The 23,138-nt window shown below is 42.7% G+C and overlaps 3 protein-coding genes across 6 annotated transcripts in view; 1 reads left to right on the top strand and 2 right to left on the bottom strand.

Annotated features, from left to right (window-relative positions):
* pak1 (p21 protein (Cdc42/Rac)-activated kinase 1) overlaps positions 1–5,018 on the bottom strand; it is a 44,327-nt gene extending 39,309 nt beyond the window's left edge. For all 3 annotated transcript variants that reach the window (XM_042063453.1, XM_042063454.1, XM_042063456.1), the window contains exon 1: positions 4,746–5,018. The gene's annotated coding sequence lies outside the window, so the exon portion shown is untranslated. The remainder of the gene's footprint in view (positions 1–4,745) is intronic.
* Positions 5,019–10,461: 5,443 nt separating this feature from the next.
* Positions 10,462–13,993, top strand: aqp11 (aquaporin 11). Its single transcript, XM_042063457.1, has 3 exons — positions 10,462–11,257; positions 11,449–11,565; positions 12,025–13,993. Exons 1-3 carry the CDS (start codon positions 10,663–10,665, stop codon positions 12,135–12,137), a joined length of 825 nt encoding a protein of 274 aa, XP_041919391.1. The 5' UTR covers positions 10,462–10,662; the 3' UTR covers positions 12,138–13,993.
* A 3,290-nt stretch (positions 13,994–17,283) lies between these two features.
* clns1a (chloride channel, nucleotide-sensitive, 1A) lies at positions 17,284–22,901 on the bottom strand. Of its 2 annotated transcripts, XM_042063459.1 has the most exons (8): positions 22,389–22,901; positions 22,011–22,147; positions 21,702–21,821; positions 21,412–21,522; positions 20,508–20,531; positions 19,675–19,848; positions 17,793–17,859; positions 17,284–17,572 (listed from the first exon to the last, which is right to left on the bottom strand). In XM_042063459.1, coding segments are annotated over exons 1-8 (753 nt in total). In that variant the 5' UTR covers positions 22,508–22,901; the 3' UTR covers positions 17,284–17,571. The 2 variants fall into 2 exon arrangements, with proteins under 2 accessions (XP_041919393.1, XP_041919392.1); XM_042063458.1 differs by lacking the exon at positions 17,284–17,572 and having other exon boundaries at positions 17,789–17,859.
* Between the last annotated feature and the right edge of the window lie 237 nt (positions 22,902–23,138).

Below are 23,138 nucleotides of genomic sequence, written 5' to 3'. Positions count from 1 at the left end.
ATGGCACCTGGTGGAGGGAAATCTGCTTTACACTTTTGTCTGTGATCTTTTCATCCACAACATAGAGGAAGGCATTTTTCCATCCGAAAACAGGCTAGTTCGGACCTCAGTTGTTACAAGGCATTCTTAGCCTCGTTGCTATAAGTTACAAACAAGGTTGGCAGGACTACAGGACTGACGGTCAGGGACATTCAGAGTAATTTCCCTGAAATCTTCATACTTTCCTCAGTAATGCACTGGTTTGAATGGTGGCTGGGATTCAAAATGTCGAGGAACGTTCTGGGTCTGGTAGGCTATTACACAGACATAAATGTCACTCTGAAGTCTGGAGGAAAATCTCTATTCCTCTGAGTCTCGTCCTGAGTCTCCTCCTGGTCAGGCTGCCTAAAGGGACCATTTCCCCTTTTTAGGTTCCCCACCAAAGAATCTACAGAAACAATGTAGTTTCACCACTATCATTAACATAAAGCAGACAACAATTGTGTATGGTCACGCTTGTGGACTGGCTTTAATAAAGCGAAAGCCTGAATTAGACTGGCCTTTAATATTGCATGGGGGAATACAAGCATTAGCCCCATGTTGTTTTGCAGAAATGACTGAAAAGCCACTATGGTTAGATAAGCTAAGCCAAGCTAACCGCGAAGCGGCAAGAAAACACATACGGCGAGATTCTTTGTGTGGTTTGATGATTACTATAAACAGGGCAGGGGGAGATCAAATGTTGTGTTTGGGGTAAAGGGATAACATTTCAGATAGTTAGTCTCCGTCTCATTCCTTCCTATCCACTATGTTGGGTCTTTCTGATCCAACTGTACCAAAAAACACTGGCCACCCTGAGGGACTTGAGTGACTAACTCAAGAGACGGAGAGAGGGGGAGACAGAAGAGGAGAAGAGGAGAAACATGGAGATATTTATAGTTGATAGTATTATAGTTGCTTCACTAGTCGGGCTGCCACTGACGACAGAGTCCCCTTGTCTTCTGAAGAGGCGAGAGAGAGAGAGAGAGAGAGAGAGAGAGAGAGAGAGAGAGAGAGAGAGAGAGAGAGAAATAAAGTGATGGGACATGCAGACTGGAGGAAGAGGAGACCCAAGGGGAGGAGAGGAGGGATGCAGAAAGACAGCAAAATAACAAATAGATGGAGAGATGGAGACAAGAGAGCGGGTGAGAGAGAGTGTGTGTGTGAGAGAAAGAGAGAGAGAGAGAGAGCGCAAGTGGGAGAGAGAGAGTGATAAAGAGAAAGAGCGAGTGGAAGAGAGTGAGAGTGAGTGAGTGGGAGAGAGATTAGCTTTATGTGAGGCAGAGCAGACAGACTCGCTTCCACTCAGGAGACGCGTCCTGTGAGTCCACCTCGGAGATGCTGATGCAGGGCGACACGGGTTGCGTAATTTTCTTCCACCCCGAGTGAGTCCCTCACACAGCAGCACAGCAGGGGAGAGGCAGGAGAGCAGAGAGGAGCAGAGAAGAGAAGAGAAGAGAGGAGAGGACAGGAGAAGAGAGGAGAGGAGAGGAGAGAGGAGAGGAGAGCACAGCAGAGGCCTGGGTGAGGCAGAGGATCACTGCATAGTCTACACCAAAGCAAAGCTCTGCAGGAATGGTGAGCATGACAACAGCCTAACCAAGACAGTCACTGACAACAGAGGGCATCTAAGCAGCAGCACAGCATCCTGGAGACGTATGCTGAGAGGCTGCATCCATGTCCTGCCCTGACCAAATACATGATACTGCAGGGAACTGAACTATGCTTCATCAGTATACTGCATCTCCTATTATTATTCATCATCACACATGCAAATCAATTGTGCACCCATATGTGCATTTTATGGCAGAAGCATGAGGGTGGTACCATCCTCCAAACATTGATTGACGTCTACAGGGTAATAGAGGGCTAAGAAGCCGGCATACCCCTGGAGAGGTAGAAAAGAGGTGAAGGGCTGCAGGTCATTCTCACTGTGAGAGTTGCAGGGTAGATTTGGATAAGTAAGGAAAGCAGCTTAACTGCCAACTAACACACTTAAAAAAATACACAAGAATTCTCAAACACGGATCAGAACTGAGGGTCTTTCTGCACACTCTGGGTGTCTGCCACAGAAACACTCTGCCAGTCATTCACACAGAGCCCTCAGACATTGGCGTCTTAACTGTCACTAAAGATACAGCCAGAGAATCTCTCCCTGCAACCACATTTCTCTCTATTCTGTCTCTGCCTTTTAAGTCTATTCGATGTATAATAATAGCCGCTGGCTCTTAGAGGGATACTGGAGAGCCCAAAGCATTCCTTTATAACAAGTTTAGATATCCTGATAGGAATTCCACCAAAAACAATATGGAGATTTCTAAAGTTGTTTTTACTGATAACACCTACCCACTTACACATAGCCTAGCCTATATATATATATATATATATATATATATATATATATATATATATATATATATATAGAGAGAGAGAGAGAGAGAGAGAGAGAGAGAGAGAGAGAGAGAATCACAGGACACAGAGGAGGTCCAAACCTTTCTTTATATGTTACCACACCGAAAATAAAACAGTGTGTGAGATAGAATGCCAGCCCCATCTGTAGCTCTCCACCCAGGTCCGGGCCCCAAGGCTGCTATAGAGTCCACACTACTCCTTGCGCCAAGTGCACATCTGGAGGGTGTGTGAGTGGGTGGGTGAGTAAGTAGTCCGGCTTTCTCTGCAACCTTGTTTGGTGATATCAGCATATGGTTGACTTATGGGTCTTGAGGGGCCACCTCAATACCAATATCCCACTCACCCACTCAATATCCGCCCCAGGGTAAACCATCAAGCGCTCCATCATGTCACCTCAGAGAGGGATGCTGCAACCAACATGAGATGTAGCCGGACTGGATGTCATGTGGAAACAGACAAGCCATATACTCAACTCAACTGAGCAACTTGCAAGAGGTGCTGCATAGGAACGCAAAGTGCCCTCAGCAAAAGGGACAACTTTGTTTCCTTATATGAAGGATAGACATCCACAAGAAACGTCTACACATCTAAAATAAAAGATCATTGTCAAATTATTTTGACAATCACATTTTTTTCAGACCTCCATTGGTTAGTAAATCTTCACATTATAAAGGTTAGGCTATAAAGGATGGACAAACTAGGTCTAACGCCATTACAGACCCCTTATTGAACTTCCTCCTCATGTTTATGGTTAGCTTAGCAGACTAGTCAATAAAATCACGTCATCTTTATTCAGATTAAAAAACATAACAAATATCTGAAGCTCAAAGGTCAGCGACGCGCCGTTTTAATTGCTTGTACAGTGACCAGTAGACACCTGGCTTCAAACACAGGAGCATACTGTTGAAGTTGTAAAACACTGCGTCGTTATATAAGTTAATACACACCAAGTTGGCACCACGGTCAAGCTGCCTAAATGACAGTTAGGCGCAACAATGCCGCATCCAATGCTTGTTTGCCACCTACTTCGTCTATTGCGGTGTCGGGGCATAGGCAAGTCTAATCAACTTAGCACAGCTCCCCAAGCCTCCCAAGTCGTTTATCTTCTTCCGACCGCAAAATGATAATTCAACAATTATAGCAATTCGCAACCTAAAAAGTGGGTGAAGGCTGGTGGTCTGTGTTGCTCATAGCGACAGACCACAGCCTTCCCATACATGACAACATATATTTAATGACAACATATGAGTTATTAACCAAATCCATTTTATTCTGGTGTATCTGCAATAATAGCCTACGTAGGCTATCGTTTTGCGCCGTTCCAGTGAGCTCAAAGCATGCTAATGTTGGTTATAATCCTTTAACTTCGGGACTTCGTCACGGGATGAATGTGGCATGCATGAGGTGTCATCCCATTTTTGAGAGGGGTGACAACCTACAGCAAGCGCACCCATTCTGCCGGGGCAGCGGCACACATTTAGCGAACAGGCATTCCATGGCAAAAGCGCGCATCAATAATTGTATGCGGTTAAGCAAGTTAGGGGCAGTTACTTCTGTAAATTTCATATAACCAAATCTTTGATAAATCGGATACATTACAGGCAGAAGGTAAATAGACAAGACATCTTATAAACCATTAATTACGCTTCGCCTAAACAGGTCTGCGCTGAGACAAAAGGTTTGCCTTACGAACATGAAAAGTAGCCTATAATTTTGTGTCCAGCCGTTTATTTTTTTTACAATGATATAAATGCAAAGTACAGAAGGACACAATCGAATGAATAAAAACAATGCACAAAATTTGACCTATGGGTTGGAACCATGGTCCATAGGTTTTGGCGATGGTTTTATAACATCCGTGAGAAATCCTCACCAAAAAATAGTTCAGTGTCGATCAGACGCGGAGAACATATAATTCCCTATCAGAGGCATGCATGATATCTACAGTCAGACAGACTATACTTTAACACCGCCGTCACAAATAGACTACAGGGTGTCTTCACTGTAGGCGACTGGTCGGGAGAATACCTATCTGTCACCACCAAATAGGCATCCGCTTGTCTCACAATTAAACTCGACAAAATCAGCGATGAGTAGTAGGCCTATGTAATTTCATACTGATAAACATATTCTATAAGCTACAGTAACTAAACAGGTCTGATAAGATACAGCTCTCCTCACAGAGCATGGACATGCCCTATTCAATTCTATGCGGCTCGTGTGACAGTCTCCCGTTAAAATTCGAGAAGAGACAGTCGGGTCACTGGGTGCTATGTCGGAGACGGAGAAATGAACGAGTGTTCTCACGCGCTTACCTCTTGTCTTGTCCCCGTGGAAAAAATCCCAGTTGAAATTCCCTTTCTAACGTTCATGCACGCATTCATTCGTTCTAGTTGCACTGCCCAGCTTTCCCTATTCTTTGCCACAAACTTAGCTATACCCCGCTATTGTGAGACGCAATCAAACATGCTACATAGCAACGCCCGCCCACTATGCAGAGTGCCAATGTGCCAATGGTCACCTCTGAATTCGGCCTCTCGACTATTGATGTGGACCACAGTCCGTCTCACCGGGAGGGCGGCTACCAGGTCGGGGAAGGCGGGTCCAAACCATATAAGATTCAATGAGTTAACAATTTCATTGCTGATCAGGCAGACATGGCTATAATGACGTTGTCTGAGTGACGTCAGTGACATATAGAGTGGCCATGACCAAAGTCATAGCCTCCAAAATATACAAGACGTCTAGTCTAGGTAAAAAAAAAAAATCAAGTAAGGAAATGCGGTCCAAAGAAAAGCCTTTGGAGCATACCACTCAATCTATCTTGTATTCCGATGTATTCAGTCTAACATTAATCTGTATCAGTGTACTCAATTTACACAACCTACTAATACAGGCAGGAAAACTGTGGCACCTTATCTTTGGTATTTACCCAACCGGTGAATATCATTCACACACACACACACACACAAAACCAGGGCCATATCATTTAAGAGGAGTCTGCTGACCCCTGCTGGCTAAAAACGTTGCTGGGGCGTTTTAAGTGCGCTGTCTGAAGCGCATGGTGCCAGTAGCCTACATTTAAGGCGTGTGCAAATAAAACTTTGCTAGACAATCGTGGGCGAAAAAGCGTAATGTGCATGATTACAACGGTTGCACTTATCTCTTTATTCTTTACTGTAGCCTTCTTATCATAGGTGTGTTTTAGGCGTAGCAATAAACGAATCAAAGTACCTTCATTGCCTTTAAAAGCCATGGCGGATTTGCCACATAGAAAAAAGAATGCTTCTCTGCAGAAGGAATGGATCATCTATGTTATCTTAGTGTACACAATAATAATCTACTCTGTAATTTCGTATATATTTATATATTTTCAATCTCAAACAGAATGTAGCTTATGCGTTTTGTGCACTTCTGTGCATAAAGTTCTGAGACTACCAATTACTACCGCCCCCCAGCACAAGATCCTGGGCCCCTGCATAGGCAGTCCTGATGGGCCCCCATGTTCCTCAACCCAGGTAAAATAAAATATATTCCAGTCTTTTCAAGGGCCCTCTCCCCTTGGGACCCTATAATCAGTAGTGGTTTTACCCCAAGTCCGACGCCCCTGCCGCTCCCCTTGACGTAGTCACCTTCTGCAGAACACCTGGTACCCCGTTCTTTAAGGTATCCACCATCCTTCAAGTTCAGTGTTCACTGGATCTCTTCCATGTGTCAAACTGGCACTCCTTCAGGTTGAATTTCATCTTGGGGGACAGGGAGCTATAAATCTAAGGAGGAGTAGTGATGTGTTAGAATACTGTGTTAAAAATGTGCGCCTTTTTAAAGCGCTGAGCAGGTGCATTTTCAATGGAGCATCCAAATGTTGGTGCGCCAACGTTCAATTTGTTTGCGCCAAGTGTTCTCCCTCTTCAGACACCTCGGGTAGTAGAAAGGTTCCTTGACAACCTGACTTGCGAATGAGCTGAATTATGAACCTGAACTTGGCATTCCATAGAATTGTTGGGTGCAACCTGGGTGAACACGTTGAAGCAGGTGGCAGGCTCGTTTTTTGGGTGGAATTTCTGAATGATCTGACCATGTTGTTATTTTGATAATGCACCCATGATAAATAGTGAAATGCTGCACCATTGACTTTAGATCAGGATTTTGTTGGTCTGTTGTGCAATCACCTTCACTGCCTCCAGATGGCAATGCATCAACAATGCGCCTGGACACACCTCATTTCAGAGAGACTTTTTTTTAAAGCCACAGAAAGGTCAAAAGTTGGAAACATGCATTCTCTTAAATTAACCATAATACATGGGTCATGTCTATGAGTCAAATAAAAATATTAATCAGGGATCGTTCTGATTACTCCCTCACCTGCCAAGATGACCATGCCCAAAGTTACTGGTGACAGCATGCAAACCCTGCAGCTGGTTCCATGTTTCTTTTGGAATGGTGATGATAGATCATGTGGATGCTTGGGCCAATTATTTTTTATGCAGATATCCAGTGGAAACCCCCTGATTTAGCGGTGTGCAGCCTATTCAACTAAGACATATGGACCTAAAACTTAAATGTACAATGTGGTTCCATGCTAATGTCTTTGGTGTGTACAAATTACATATTGGAAACAAAATAATGGACCCTTAGTGGAGATCTGAGCTAAGGGGTCAAATATTATTGGGGCCATGCCCCACAAATCTGCTTCCAACCACAGACTATTTAAGAGTGTGGAAAGATAAATGTTGATTCAAAACGCAAATTTAAGCTTAGTTCAACTACGGTCAACTGTCTCTGTCTGAATCTGCCATTTAAGCTTAGTTCAACTACATGGTCAACTGTGTCTGTCTGAATCTGCCATCACAGTTGGTGCTGCTTTGCATTAGGCTCATTATCTGCTCAGGCAAACCCCAAGTTTAACAATGATTTGGTTGACACCTTTGAATCAGACGTTGATAACATGTTTTTTGTAATTATACTGCTGTGCATGTTTTTAAGGTCAGATTTGAGCACTTAGAAGAACAAACTCTAAGGTTTCTGAACTGAAACAAAAAAGGGAACATTTTACATTGCAACAGGACAGAGATAAATCATATACAGCTCATGATTTGACTAAACATTTCCTTGCAAAACAGTTGTCAAGGGCACACCAGAATGATTGACGGGTTTGAATGCAGATGTTTATGCACAGGTTGATGAAAGCACAAGATCTACTGCTGACATGACTGAAGATAACTCACAACAGCTTAAGGAGTGTGGACTGAGGCGCAGAGAGCAGATGATGATGTGGCCTGGTAGATGGAGGTGGTTTATACTTGTCCTGAAGAGATGCTAATGCTAGCACAGATGGAAGGACAGCAGAGAGGGATCAATGTTCAGCACAAAGGTTCCCCTCATGCCAAGACCTGTGTGTGTCATCCAATAATGGACTGTCAGAAATACCAGCCTCAAATATGCAATGGTCAGTGGACCACAGCTGCAGCCACAGCCAAGTCATGAGGTTCTAACCCCAGCAGAGAAAGACCAGCTGGAGGAGGAGAGGAGGAAGATGCTGTTCGGCTGGTTTGACCAGAGCGATGCTGTGTAAAAAGGCTAATGCTGCAGATGAGATCAGTGAGCCTAAGAGGCCAGTGGAGAAAGAGGCTCCGGAGCCCATGAGACATGAGACGATGGGAACAATGATCCTGCAGAGGGAAATTCTGAGCCGTGATGTTCTGTGATATTCACTAGTTGATGCCACTCTACTGATGAAGTGTAATGAGCAAGGGAAATGGCCTCCTCCTCCTCCTCCTACGGGCCAACTTGCCATAGCAGTTTCATAATTTTTGGCAAAATGGTTTGCCCTGGGGCTTTGAGCCTATCCCATTCAGGTTGAGTAAGCAGGGCTGGGAATTCAAACCTTAGAACCCTAATTCAGTGTCAAACATGGCCCTACAGCAACACCAACTACATCATGTATATTGGTGAAACATAAGAATGCTATCATCAGGCAAAAATATTTTTTAAAAAGCAGGAGAAGAAAAAATAGATATTTGCACTGGTGCAACAGTGGTGGACATGATATGACCCAGCGTGGTATCACCACCTGCTACGCAAAATAAATCAAGAACGCTTCCCAAATCCTCTCTGCTCAGGTAACTCCATGTCAAACTTCCCAAGTCCTCTCTATACCACTCAGGTAACTCCATGTCAAACTTTCCAAGTCCTCTCTATACCCTGTTCAGGTGACTCCATGTCAAACTTCCCAAGTCCTATATACCCTACTCAAGTAACTCCATGTCAACTGCATGACTTCCTGAGTCCTCTCTATCCCCTATTCCTGTAACTCTTTGTTACAAGTACAATTCTTTCATTGGTTACTCAATGATTGCAATACAACATGTCTGAATGTGTTTGTTTGAACAAGTGCATGTGTATATGTGTTTGTTTGTGTGTGTGTGTGTGTGTGTGTGTGTTTGTCCATCTGTCTGTCTGTACAAACTGATCTGCTTCACTAAGACACGTCTGCAACAATAGACAAAGTATAGGCTACATTGGTGACACTCAAATGCATGTCTGTATAGTGCACAAGAATACTTCTGCCATTATACAGTGGTCATATTACGCATGCCTTATGCCTATGTAGCAGGATGCAGCTGCCTGGCTCACGCTATGCTTAACTTGCTCTGCTCTGAGTGGCTCTGGGCAGTTAACTGTGAGCCAACCGCGATGGCCAAGCCCCTTTATAAACTGGGACTTTTCTTTGGACAAGTGACGTCACTGGCACGCAATGCATGTCTTGTTTACCTGTCCAGTGATTCGACGTCGGCCTTGGTTATCCATTCCACCTTAGCGCCGCAGGTATGACTAGCTCCGTTTCTCCTTCCACCCATTTGACTTTCCATCATTGGTCTAATCCATCAACGAACGTGAGTGCCTTGCTTGAATAAAATTACTAATTCTTTGGGTGCAAGTCCCATCGTGGCGTAGTCTGCTACTTGTCTGGGCCTATATGTGTGTATATACCTGGGTATGTGTGTGTGTGTGTATATACCTGGGTATGTGTCTGTGTGTGTGTATATACCTGGGTATGTGTGTCTGTGTGTGTGTATACCTGGGTATGTGTGTGTGTCTGTATATACCTGGGTATGTGTGTGTATACCTGGGTATGTGTGTGTGTGTCTGTATATACCTGGGTATGTGTGTGTATACCTGGGTATGTGTGTGTGTCTGTATATACCTGGGTATGTGTGTGTATACCTGGGTATGTGTGTGTGTGTCGGTATATACCTGGGTATGTGTGTGTATACCTGGGTATGTGTGTGTATACCTCGGTATGTGTGTGTGTCTGTATATACCTGGGTATGTGTGTGTATACCTGGGTATGTGTGTGTGTGTCTGTATATACCTGGGTATGTGTGTGTATACCTCGGTATGTGTGTGTGTCTGTATATACCTGGGTATGTGTGTGTGTCTGTATATACCTGGGTATGTGTATATACCTGGGTATGTGTGTGTATACCTATGTGTGAGTATACCTGGGTATGTGTGTGTGTCTGTATATACCTGGGTATGTGTGTGTATACCTGGGTATGTGTGTGTATACCAGGGTATGTGTGTGTATACCAGGGTATGTGTGTGTCTGTATATACCTGGGTATGTGTGTGTGTCTGTATATACCCGGGTATGTGTGTTTGTCTGTATACCTGGGTATGTCTGTGTGTGTGTATATACCTGGGTATGTGTGTGTGTGTGTGTGTGTGAGAGAGAGAGAGAGAGAGAGAGAGAGAGAGAGAGAGAGAGAGAGAGAGAGAGAGAGAGAGAGAGAGATCTTATTAGTGGGACTACATGCACGCCAAGATTCATGTTTTCGGTGTCCTGAGAATCTTCGACAGAAAAAACCCTGTTAGGCTACAAATCAATATGACAGCACTGCACTACCGGCGGTCATAATTATCCATCAATCTTGTAATTTGGTCAACTCGAGTTCACAAGATCGCCCTTGACAAATAACAATAAGTTGTTTGCTGCCCTCTACTGGTTCTAGTAGAGCTACCGAAGACTTCCGTGTGGAGCGCTCGCTCAACTCCCTCTCAGCTCGCGGTTCAAAAGAAGCACACGCATGCACATTGATTAGAAGAGCGGGGCGGGCTCCTTGGAGTTAGTGGATCATAGAGAAGTTGCCTGGTCACCCCACTAAACGTGAGGCCAAAGGATAAAAAGCGCTTTAGTAGACTGACCGGAAACTAGTCCGTGTCTTTTGGAATGGCAGACCTCGGTGTTTCTCTGTTCCTGCTGACAGGGACCGTGTTTCTGAGCGAAGTGACGAGGAGGACTGCAGTTAAACTGTTTGCCAAGTCGGATTATTGTCCATACGTGTTGGAAATCATTTCGACCTTCCAGCTATGCGCTTGTACACACGAGTTGAAACTACTAGCTGAAGTGGGCCGAGTAGATCTGCAGGTCGGGCTGACCCTCACGTATCTCATCACTGTGGTCCATGGGCTGACGTTCCACGGAGCCATCTGCAACCCCTCTGGCACCCTTGAAAGTGTCTACCGTAGGAGACTCACCGGTAGATGCGCAGTAGTGCTGATTGTGTGCCAGTTTCTTGCTGCCATGGTGGCACGCTGTGTAGTGCCATATGTATGGGCACTGGGGTTGTCAGATATGCACGCTAGGCACAAACTGTTCGGATTTAAATGCATCAGTCCGATTAATGCTCCGCTTTTGAAGGCTACTGCAGTTGAGCTGGGATGCGCTTTCGCCGTGCACTCTGCTGCTAAACGGATGCAAAAAGTCGACGACAAATACAAAATTCATCTAATAGCAGCTGTAATCACAATCGTGGTCTATGCAGGTTTGTTTCTCGGGATTAGACATTTGACCTTGTTTTGGCAGAGCCTAACTGTTATGTAAGAGTTTAAATTATCACTTGTGTGATAGTTTAAATCCCCATTTGAGTCCGTGTCAATACAACCAAACCATTGCTAGTTCATAATCTCTAAATGTGTATTGCAGTAACTCTAATCAGTGCTGTTGGTTTTGTAGGAGGGAGTATCACAGGAGCAGTGTTCAACCCAGCACTGGCGTTTTCAACACAGTTTCCATGCAGCGGGAACACCTTTACTGAGTACTCATTGGTGTACTGGTTGGGGCCAGTGTTAGGTAGGGCACATTCTTGGTACAACTATCGTGTTTAATGCCTGTAGGCGGTGTGGTATTTTAGCACTGACCTAATTAATCACAAACATTTTAAGTACATGCAAAGCCCATTACAATGCTAGAGATAGTGCAGCATGCCACATGCCTTCATAAACTTAATACAATGAGCATAACTTGTCCATTCAAATAGAAACACCCAAAATAATATTGGCAGTAGTGGCAGCTTGAGACTATGTTGTGATAATGTGGAACTGATTCCATGCATGCAGTCGTGTACAAAGTGAGGTACAATGTATTACCAACATTCTAGTCTGTCAGTTATGAAAGACTGACACTTAACCTTAAGGGGAATGAGCCGAGTGGCCGAAGCGGAGGGAAACGTGGTGTCTTCTTACTCCACATTCATGATTTTTTTTCCATGCACAGGCTAAGGAACCCTCTCTCCCATCTCTCTGTCCACAGGCATGGCCGGCTCAGTGCTGCTATTCGACAAAATTATCCCGATGGTATCTGGGAAGAGCACTTACCGCGATGACCTGCACCCCAATGGCTTCCAGGAGAAGAAGAAGAACTGAGCTCCAAACTGGACATCTCTCCACTGTTGGACCCAGCAGTGGATTACTGTACACATCTCCTAAGCATCCGTGAGCTCACTTAGTCAATAATTATAGCGCACAGTGTAGGCCTAATCAATGGGAGTGGATGTTTTAGTGTGTTAACTGACATGTACCTCATCAACACCATTTTTTCACTTTTATAACTTTTTTGAGCCAAACCATGTTGATATATGGTTGTGAATATAGGTTGTGAATATAAGTTCAGAAGTAGTGTTGAGATATCATGGCTATTGTAATTTGTTTAATTGAACAATAGTATAGAGCTTGATAGCATAAAAATATCACAGGGTATAACATCATAACTGGAAGAAGTTATCATCTTTAGGCTTGTAATGGCACAAGCAGCTGCTATGTTCATTTAGAGAAGACAAGCCTCACTGAAATTAGATTCTGACCTACAGAGACTGTGCAAACATAGTTCTGTTTTATTTCATTTTATGTTATTGTCTCAATGTTTTGTCAGTGTCCTCTTACAATGGTTAAGTTATCTATTACCGTTCTTGTTCTTCATCATGTAACTCTTAAGTTGAAACATTCCCTTTTAAAGAAGCACATGAGGACTAGCTGGATAAGTATGTTATATAATGAGGATTTTTACATTTGATGAGTGTGTGACGTTTAAGCACAGTTTTTCTTGGTGCCTTTGGAACTTTAGCAAGGAGTCTCGGGGCAAGCTGATCCTTCTCGAGCCTGACCATTAGTAAACAATACCATGGCAAACCATTAGTGTGCCATATACAGTTAACCGTTTAAGCCAAAGATGGTGAACTTGTCTTTTAGGCAAGCAGAGGCTCGGCCACTCACTGCACATGTCATACGTGATACTAATCAATTTTAAATGTGGTTGTTGGTCTTCCACTGAAATCGGTTGTTATCAACCAATTACAGCATTTATAACAATGTAAGACATTGTAATAAATCAGTTCATTTTGTTATAGTGTTGAGTATGAAAAATGTATTTTATGCGATTCTAATAGTATTATAATAGACATTTGATTGTTTATGTATGCTTTGCTCCAGGAAGACAGACTGCAATTAATATTTTAAATTGCTCTACTTGAAAGAGAAGTGTCAAAAGCAGTTTATTATCCATAGCAGGCCCAGCCGATCTTGAAGTCCATGTGAAGTAGCAGGTGTCCTATACAGGGTATACGAGACAGAAACATGTGTTACCAGTTGCCAATTTTTGGCAACACTTTTCGCTAGTTAAGGTGAAGGTGCAAGATTGGGACAATTTCTTTGAATTTCTTTGAACTTTATGATATGAAAATAAGGAACTTGGGGTGGGGGGGGTGGATCTCAATCCCAGACGCCTCAAGAGGTGCTGTTTCGCGGGATCGAGTCCGTGTGGCCTGTGCAAGGCGTGTGCAAGGCTGAACAGCGCAGGTTCCAAACAACGCAGGTTACAATAGCAAGTCCAATATGTTTAGGGAAAAATATTTTTGTCACTAAAATTAATGAATAATTGTAATAAATAACTGTATATTGATCAAAATAATTGTGTTTATTACTTTGGCCGTAATCGTGCAGCTGTTTTAACTATTATATTATTTAACATCATGTTTTGCATTTTCATGCACTGGTTAATCCTTGGAATTGCATTTCTAGTTTGAGTAGGCCTATTACTGCTTGGGACATTTCTCCTCCACATAAAATTAGAGAAAAACTTTCAGTGACTGAAACAAACTGTCTCTACACAGGAAACCACTGGTGTAACTGCCGTGTCTCCTACCTACGCTGGCTGGCTGACTGACAAATGTCACGTATGCTTTTGGTTTGCATGTAGCCTGTAGCCCCATAAAGTGTAAGCTACAGATCTTGTGGTCCTGCGTCAATTACTTACTCTGGCTGACTGTCTCGACCAATGTCACGTATATGCTTTTGGTTTGCAGGTAGCTGAAAGTACATTCAAATATGCTACCTGACAGATGTCACATACATCATTCTCAGAAACTGTTTAAATGTGAGTACAGTGACATTGTCATCTCTCATATGGCTCTTGTGCTGCTGCCTGTCTAACCACAACAAGTTATATCTCAGGAAGTAGGATATCTATCAAGCAAGAATGAGTCAGTACTGCTTACATGAAAAATAATTAAGAATAATTCAAAGGTAACGTTATACAATGGACAAGGGAGTCGGCATTCATTCATACATCCATGTCCACATTTGTATCAGAAGACATTTACTTTTCCATTGGGAGAGACTCTCAGACAGGGCCTACTGAGTTTTCACACACTTCTCTGAAAAGTTTTAGCCTTCTGCTAGATATCCCATCATGTGATGACTGAGACCTATTGCATACCAAGCACACACATAGTCCCTTGTCTGCTGTAATCAGTACACTCAGTTCCAAAACTCGCCACACTTATCTAGTTAATTTTACCTTTGCAACTGTGAAAAATCTCTAGCAGTTCACTGCTTCTTTTGAGGCATATGCTAATGGATTTATGCTTTATAACTTTATAACAGACTGCATCCTTCTAAGTTGGTTTTATTGACCAATCAAATTTACTTTACATTTGCATCGTGCACTTTAAGTTGCTTTTTGGAGTGGACCAAGGTCTGGAGTGTTTTCTCTTGTGCAAGTCTTCAGTTGAAAAGGAGAAACATGAGAAGTCAGGGCAAAAGGTGGGAGCTAACATATCTACAGTATGGTGAACCCACTGCAAAACATGCATGTACACAAGCTAATGTCTTGATGTGACTAAAACTACTTGCTGGTTTGGCATTTGTGAATAATTTTTTAAACAGGTACCGAGGAGAGTGTTAAAAGTTTGCGAACCCTGCAAATATGGTTATCATAATTTAGTGTTTGCAAAAATATGAGATCCCCTTCTGTCAATAGCCCATGGCACCTCCTTAAGCTGCAAATACTTCAAACAATGTAGCAGAACTGTATTCAGGCCTTCAGGTATCTTGTTGCATGATCCATTCTCAGCCCAGATTTAACTCCACCACTGATGGCTTGTTTCTTTCAAGAATTGATTGACAGGCCTGACCGGAAGCATTCCAACAAAACAACTAAGGAATGGCAGGAGAAAAACAAGATCCTAAATCTGGTTCTGCTAGATGCGGACAATACTCTCTCAAAGCAGATACCAGGGAATGATTCATTGCTATAGAAGACATTTGGTTTCTTTCTTTTCAAATCAACCACTTTTGGTAAATAAATTAGTATCTGTAATGTTCACAAACGTTCAAACAGCGCCGCATTTTGTTTCTAATGTTGCATTTACAAAAAGTAACAAGTGTGTGTATGTGTGTGCCTCAGTTGTAAAAGATGTAACATCAATCTTCTAGTTCACCAAAACCCACAGCAATTGCTAATGCTCTCCAGATAGCAGTCTACAAAAAGAGAGGGTAAACAAGTTGAAAGGACCCTTAAATGCATACAAAGCTTCAACAGCTATACAGATTACTACCACCAATATAAAACATGAGTGGCTCTCGACCACATTCATTTTGTCAAAGTAACTCTTAGAAGAACAAATGCTGGAGACTCCAGATATAAGAGTTGCTGGAGTAGACAGAAGTTGAGAAGAGTACACACAACACCGGTCAGTGGACATACATAGTTTCATCAGTTTCTCAATCACCTTCATAGTAAGTCATATATATATATATATATATATACATAGCACATTTTTATGCACAGTGTGCAACCCACCCTGATACTAGGTATAAAATACAAAATATTATGTGACAAAATTACGTACAAAATTAACATGTGACATGTTCGTCACATGTTAATTTTGCCAACAGAGAAAGCCCAGTCTTGGTGTAACACCAACGTAATCTGTGAAGAGATAACTATTGCTAATACCTGACACTAGCTTGCAAAACACCAAATCACACTAAAAACCAAGCCCATCACATGACAATCACTGTCTTCTACTGGAGGCTGTAATCTCTAATTAGTGGTAATCCTTTCAGGGACAGAAATAACACACTCTCCCACTGTTTGTGACAGTGCCTAGGTCCTGGGTACCCAGGCATTTTCACAGACATTTCAAACGTCCATGACTCATTAAGGTCCCTTAATAACCCACACCTACACAAAATTATATTCATTGCTCAAAAGTTTTGGCCAAATTATTTGGGGCTAATAAACATATTTCCCATTAATTTTCTCATAGGCTATGCATGCTATATCTTCTGAATTCGCAATTTCACAGTGGAAGAACAATGGAGAACAATTAAACTTAATTTTTCATTGGACAAAATTGAATTTAATGACTTTTCCCAGAACTTTAAAGTTGCACTAAAGAAGATTTGCTCTCAGGGTCCCCTTACAGTTGAGAAGCACAATAATAAATTAATTAAATGTGCATCTTTGCAACAAACTATCAACAAAACTCCGATAGAGCTTCGAATTCCTACTTATATTTTGGAGGGGGTGTAATGTTCCTACCCGAACAGCAATTTATGGCTATTTTACAAGCGATATGACTTGCTCAGAGTTCGGCAGAAGTGCCATTCACTCTATTAAGACTTTATGTGCCATCAAAATGATGTAAAAATGAAGTAACCATTTGGAATTGATGAGACACTAGCATAAAAAAGCCTCTCTTTGGCAGTACACTCATTTTGAATACTCCATAAAATAAATCACAATAATCATACAACTATCACTCTTAACAGTAGTACAAAACCATGACAAAGAATGACTTTAATGTTGACCAGAGTTTATGCCATTGCCACTCTAAAAAGCATATTTATGTGGCATTTGAAACAGAACCTTCCCATTCTGACACAGGAGAGGTGGTCACAGAGTTGTAGTCCAAAGAGGACAACTCATAAATGATTAACCTTTGCACTGCACTACTCATGAGGAGGAGGGGCAGCCAAGGGTAGTCCAGAGTCCAATTCCACCACCACTGAGGACACAACCAGACACAGCACCACTGGGACCGAGAACGAGGCCTGAAGGGGAAAAGGCTGGGCAGACCTCTGGTGCATTGGACTGTGCCTTATAAATTAAGAATGCCATGATGCTACTGCTTTGCAGATATGCGATAAGTCTGCTGGTTTAAAGATTTCTGGGATTCTTAAGTTGGAAGCATTTTTAAACACTGAACAAACAGAACCCCCCACACACTAGTACTTAGTACAAAAAAAAAAACTATTTATTCTTATAACAGCTTATACAAATACATGAATACCGCTTCTCAATTTGGATAGAAATACAAAAACAACACAGACACTGAACACAAATGGTGTGACGCCAGGAGACCGGGAATGTGAAACCATGGTGACGGGAGGGGTACAGTTAGACTGGGAGCCGAGAGCGCTCCCTGAGGAAGTGCTGTGGGTAAGAGCATCGGGATGGGCACTCCCGTTTTCAACTACAAGAGCCCTTAAGTGCCTCCATCGGCTGAATCACGTTCCGTCTGGAAGACAACGGAAATGGCAGATTAATGTTGGGTGCAGCGCTAACTAAATTAATTTGACTAAAAATCTAATTTAAGCCCTCCTCACAACACGGTGCTATTGGTAACTTGCTGCAAGTTGACTAGGGTTAGGAGTCCGAGTAAGAATCGACTAATGAAAGAAAAGCTGCTGATCTAAAGAAAGAAAGACTGAAACTCGTCAGGTGATGTAACTGCTTACCAGTGATCTACGTCAGCATCATCAAACTGTCCAGCCACGGCTGAACTGGAGTCCACCTCCATACCATCTGAAACACACAAAGCAAAAGCCATTTTTACAGATGCACACTCAAAGACGCTAAACTCAACTCGCACTCTCTCCCTGGCTACATATCCAACCAAAGCCACCTGTGTACAATACACTGCCCTGTATCAGGGCATCTGTTGCTGTGGGCAGCTGGTCTCATTAATGCAGTAAACAGCAGAGGCAGGAAGAGACTGATGTGCATCACCGTCTAATCCAGTCCAACTCCACCGGGGCCAGAGAGAGGGGCCAGAGAGAGGGGCCAGGGAAGGAGGGAGAACGGGAAAGAGATACGGTGTCACCAGCCGGAGGAAAGCAGCTCTGGTGAAACAGCAGCTGGGTTTCAAATTCAAACGCAGACCATCATCTACCAAAGCTCACAAATTCTTTGTACTCTGGTTTTGGAAACAACAAAACAAAGCAAAACAAAATAACTGCTTTGCATTACAAAGAAGTAAAACAAGTAAAAAAATGTCTTCATGTTTGCTTTTATGTTCCATTTTTTTTTTCTTTCTTTTGCTTTCTGACAGAGTGTACATGACATCCCAATCTGTCCAAAACTCTTGAGTCAGCAACTTTGTTGTGCTCTGGGGTGATGCACAAGGGCCAGCTAAATGCCACAAATAGAAGCACATGTGTCCACACACATTAACACATGCAATTGACATGCACAAGCAGACTGACGGGGGCTCTTTCTCTCTTGACTGAAGCCTCTTGTCCTTAAAGATGTAGCCCAGGGTTTGGTTTAGCAAAGGGCTGTTGGTATATGTGCTCAATAGCCAATCAAATCATTGACGACATGAAATATTCCGCATCAATGCAGGAACATTTAATGATGCATTTTGTTAACATCATAACTAAATTATACATATGCCAAAATAATAAATGTGAACAACCAATTCAAACAAAATGTCCCTACGACATATGATCGTAATGACGAAAGAAAAGAAACAATAGTAATAGCCACCGTGTTGGTTGGCTGGAATTGTTTATGGCTCAGTCCAAGCCACTTTGTTTCCCATTCACAGGACTGGGTATGAACAGCAGCGCTTTTTTTTTTTTTTTTTAAAAGTGTGTGTGAAATTAGAATTGTGGACTGACTGCACCATTAAAGCTCCTTCTCTTTAAATTTCAACATGACTCCCTAGCGCCATCTACAGTTCAGGTATTTATGTTTATAAGTATAAGTATAAGTAAGTATAAGTATATACCGGTATATACTTTTTTTGATCCCATGAGGGAAATTTGGTCTCTGCATTTATCCCAATCTCAGAATTAGTGAAACACACAGCACACAGTGAACACAGTGAGGTGAAGCACACACTAATCCCGGCGCAGCTGCCTGCAACAACAGCGGCGCTCGGGGAGCAGTGAGGGGTTAGGTCCCTTGCTCAAGGGCACTTCAGCCGTTCCTACTGGTCAGAGTTCGAACCGGCAACCCTCCGGTTACAAGTCTGAGGCGCTAACCAGTAGGCCACGACTGCCCCATACGGTTTATGGTATGTATGTAAAACATTACATTACCATTAAAATGAATAGTTTATAGTAAAAATCAAAAGCCTAAAAGTACCAGTATAATATTAATAGAAAAACAGAATAACAATAATCATACACAAACTGCGACTCTAAGGAAAAAAGATAAGAGATAAGTCTTTAGACGCTTGAAGATCCTGAAATGAATTGTTGCTAACAAAACAAAAGCCCTTCAATATGGATTTTTCTTGAAACACACCTGGGTAGCCCTCACGGCACACAGTTAGGGAAACACTGCTGTTCTAGTTAACAGAAATAACACTAGACATCAGTCCCCTGGTCTTACCCTCAAACTCGGCTGAAGGTTCGTCGGTCCTAACGCCGGCCATGTGGAACTGCTGGGCCACAGAGTTAGCCAGCATCCCCTCCAGCCGCTCCAGAGTGGCCTGGCCCTCGGCCGTCAGGTTGGACAGACCCTCCTCATAGGTGTAGAATGTGGGCACATCCCCCTGGCCTTGCTCTGCAGAATTCAGGTTGATTTAAGTTGAATGGGGAACTTAAGAGTTCATATAATGGTCAAGTCACACTACCTCTTAGCTCATGTCACAAACAAAACTAGCATGCTACCCTTCTGGAAGGATATTCCAAAGAGCCAATCTTCTCAACTGAAATTTATTCATAATGAATTAAGACTGTTGAAATACTGTTCATAATATTCACTGGGATGAAATATTATTCCATTTCTTTGCAGGAATACTGACTTAACTTTGGCATGTCTCATTAGTCTAGAGGCCATAACCACGTATTCAACATCGCCCTCAATTTTATCTTCACTCCAACATACTGCTCAAAGAAATGACAATACAGTGAAAAACTGAATGGAGGTTTAGGAGGGTTGCAAAGGGCACAAGTGAACATCTGACCCCCATCCCCACCCTTACTGGCTGGGTCCCTGCCATGCCCCGGGCCTTTTGAAGGTTGGGTGCACCAGTGTAAAAGGAAAGCGTCCAACCAAGGGTGAAATCACCTCCCTCTCAACACTATTAATAGTTGTAATAGCAGCAAGTGTCTTATGCAGGAGAAGAAACATTAAAATAAGGATCAGGCTGACCTTAAATAATAATTAAAAGAAAAACTGGCTAGGACAGCATTAGGGCAGAAGGTCCAATGAAGGCTTACCTAAATTTCTTCTGACTTCAGATTCTGGAACAGAAAACACACCTGGATAAGTCTCTAAATCTGATTTCTGGAGTACACCCAAGGGCTAAGCCTACGGGGTGCTTTACTGTCAACAAAATGCCAACAGATGGTTTGGGAATGAAAAAGGGTTACCAAAATAAAGTAACCTTTTGGTATTGATGTATGATTAGTATGTTTACAAGGCTGGCAGGTCTTCGCTATAATCAAAGCCAGTGCATGGCTGAATATCTTTTTAGTAATCATTATCTTTGTGCAGAGTGCAGATCATAGACCACAATGACAGAACAGCTTGGTAGTTAATTTCCAAAACTGTTTTGAAGCAATAATTATGTATACTATCAGAGGAATTGATAATATATGAGTCACATGGTAGTTGAGAGGGACAGGGACTTGTATCTCTCATTTATCCAAGAAAATAAACATTCATCGAACAAACCTCCATCAGAGGAAACAACTTTCCACCATGTTATATAGAAAGCATAAATTACTGAGAATGAATATGGACTGATATTTTAATGAGAAAGTCAACAGCTTCCCCTGGTGTCGATTAGGAGTAAGTTCAACTAAAATTTATGAGACAGGGCACACTCATTAAATCTGGAAAATTTGCTGATTTCTGAACACATTAGTCAATCGAAATAAATCGCTCCCATCCATGCTCATGAGGGAACTTGTTAATTGGCTGGATTATTATATAGCTTTATTTTAGCCCCATTGGATCACATGGATTTGCTGAGGCAGGACAATGCACACACATTAGAAATTATGATAAAACCCTACTAGCCATTTTATGTTAATGTTACTTAGCAGACTGAATTTGCCAGGTCAGACACCAAGAAGTGCCCCCTGAGCTCATGCTGTGTACGGCTTCCTGAACACTCACCTGCCTCCTCCACATCATACTCCTGGCCCTCAAAGTCATCATCAGAGTCATCATCCTCTGGGTCTGGGTGTAGGGCCTGACACTCACACATGGCAGAGAACATGGGCTCCACTATACAAAAAAGACATGAGAAAAAAACATCCTATAGTTATTCAACAATGTTGTCATAGACAATAATTCAACAGCCATTTAAACGGCAACATGTGCTGTGATGTATAGCCAAGAGATTTTCCCATTTCTCTTTGGCGGGACACATAAAAACCAGGACTTGTGTATAGTTTGGTACTCACATGCGGCCGTATCGCTGGGAACAAAGCGGATCTCTGTGATAGCTGTGGTACTGTCGCTATCGCTCTCGCTATCTTCATTCTCCTCCTGAGCAGGCTCTGGCATCTCGGCTTCGTTATCATCTGAGGGAACAAGATGTAGGTCCAAACGACGTCCAGACAGATATGAAGCAAGGCCCTTATGGAACTAGCATGGTGATGCAAAATGCACAGAAGTCGATGCTAATCGCGCCTTGAGCTCCAACAAACAAAACAAGTAAGGTAATTATTAATTTACTCAAGTAAGGTACGTTATTAGCTATGGTATCTCACCACTCAATTTGCCGTTGACCATAACATACAGGTGCTCTTGTGGATAGGCGCTCGGGTCGCGGGAGATAGCATGGAGGCTGATCGACGGGTATTCCAATGAAAACCCCATTCCAGATCCATCAAACCAAAAAAGACGCCTGCCATGGGTAAGACAGTGTGTTCAAGCATTATACCGCAGAAACGTACAGGGAAATGTCAAATCTGTCAGCTAGCATCTCGCTAGCTAATAAACGGAGCGCAGCAATTAGTTTACTTCTGTTTTCGTTTGTGTCGCCATTTGTTTTCTGTGAACTTATCTAGCAATCAACTTTCAACAATGTTGTCAAGATACACTAGCATAACTTTACTCTAAGATTAAGAGTAAGATGTTCAACTTACGCCTCAGCGACGTAAAGAGTTCCTGATCCAAGTCCTTTCCCGTCCAAAACTGCTGTGGTTTCGGCTTGTTCGTGCCGGACTCCTTCACTTGGAGGAGGAACGCTTTTCAACACCACCATTCTTTGAGGGGTAACTTGGGTGACCAATCTAAACAATTACCGTTTGCTTGCTAGTGTGAAACACTTTCAAGTATCGTTAACTAGTTCACACAACTGATAGCTAGCTAGCGACGTATCAAAACTGACCTATTTTGTCAGGCTAAGCTGGCTAATTTACTCATGCAACCAGTCACAGACGCCAGCGAACAACAAATGAGGAATCATGCAAGTGTGCAGCGGTGCACAGCCATACAATTACGAATTTTCCCTCCGATGATAAAGTGATGTATGCGAAATCTCAATTCAGCATGTTCTGGACACCACATCGGCAGGTAGATGGCTAACAAACATCACACCCACGAACGAACAGGCACGCTTTCGCGTCGCGTTTACCAACCAGATGTCCTCGCGCCAAGAGGCAAGAGCGCACTTCTGTTAGAACGGACTAAAATGCTGCTGCCATCTTCTGGTCGGGGGAGCGACGCTATGTATGTTGCAACAATTGACACTATTCTGTTTCTAGAGTTGCGGGAAATCCTTCCATCACTAAAAATAAAATTGAAAACATATGTCGCACATTAGTCTTCCATATAACACATTAGTCTTCTCACCCCAACTGCTTTATCGCCCTAACTGATAAAGACTGGTGACT

This window comes from Alosa sapidissima, chromosome 15, assembly GCF_018492685.1.
Source record: "Alosa sapidissima isolate fAloSap1 chromosome 15, fAloSap1.pri, whole genome shotgun sequence".
Lineage (NCBI taxonomy): Eukaryota > Metazoa > Chordata > Actinopteri > Clupeiformes > Clupeidae > Alosa > Alosa sapidissima.
This window is presented reverse-complemented; position numbering and strand designations above follow the sequence as displayed.

Coding starts and splice junctions, on each gene's coding strand:
- clns1a (XM_042063458.1), bottom strand. CDS start 22,507: ATGGTGGTGTTGAAAAGCGTTCCTCCTCCAAGTGAAGGAGTCCGGCAC. Junction 22,148..22,388: donor ACTCTTTACGTCGCTGAGGC/GTAAGTTGAACA, acceptor TACCCATGGCAG/GCGTCTTTTTTGGTTTGATG. Junction 17,860..19,674: donor ACCTTCAGCCGAGTTTGAGG/GTAAGACCAGGG, acceptor TGTGTGTTTCAG/ATGGTATGGAGGTGGACTCC.
- aqp11 (XM_042063457.1), top strand. CDS start 10,663: ATGGCAGACCTCGGTGTTTCTCTGTTCCTGCTGACAGGGACCGTGTTT. Junction 11,258..11,448: donor CACAATCGTGGTCTATGCAG/GTTTGTTTCTCG, acceptor TTGGTTTTGTAG/GAGGGAGTATCACAGGAGCA. Junction 11,566..12,024: donor CTGGTTGGGGCCAGTGTTAG/GTAGGGCACATT, acceptor CTCTGTCCACAG/GCATGGCCGGCTCAGTGCTG.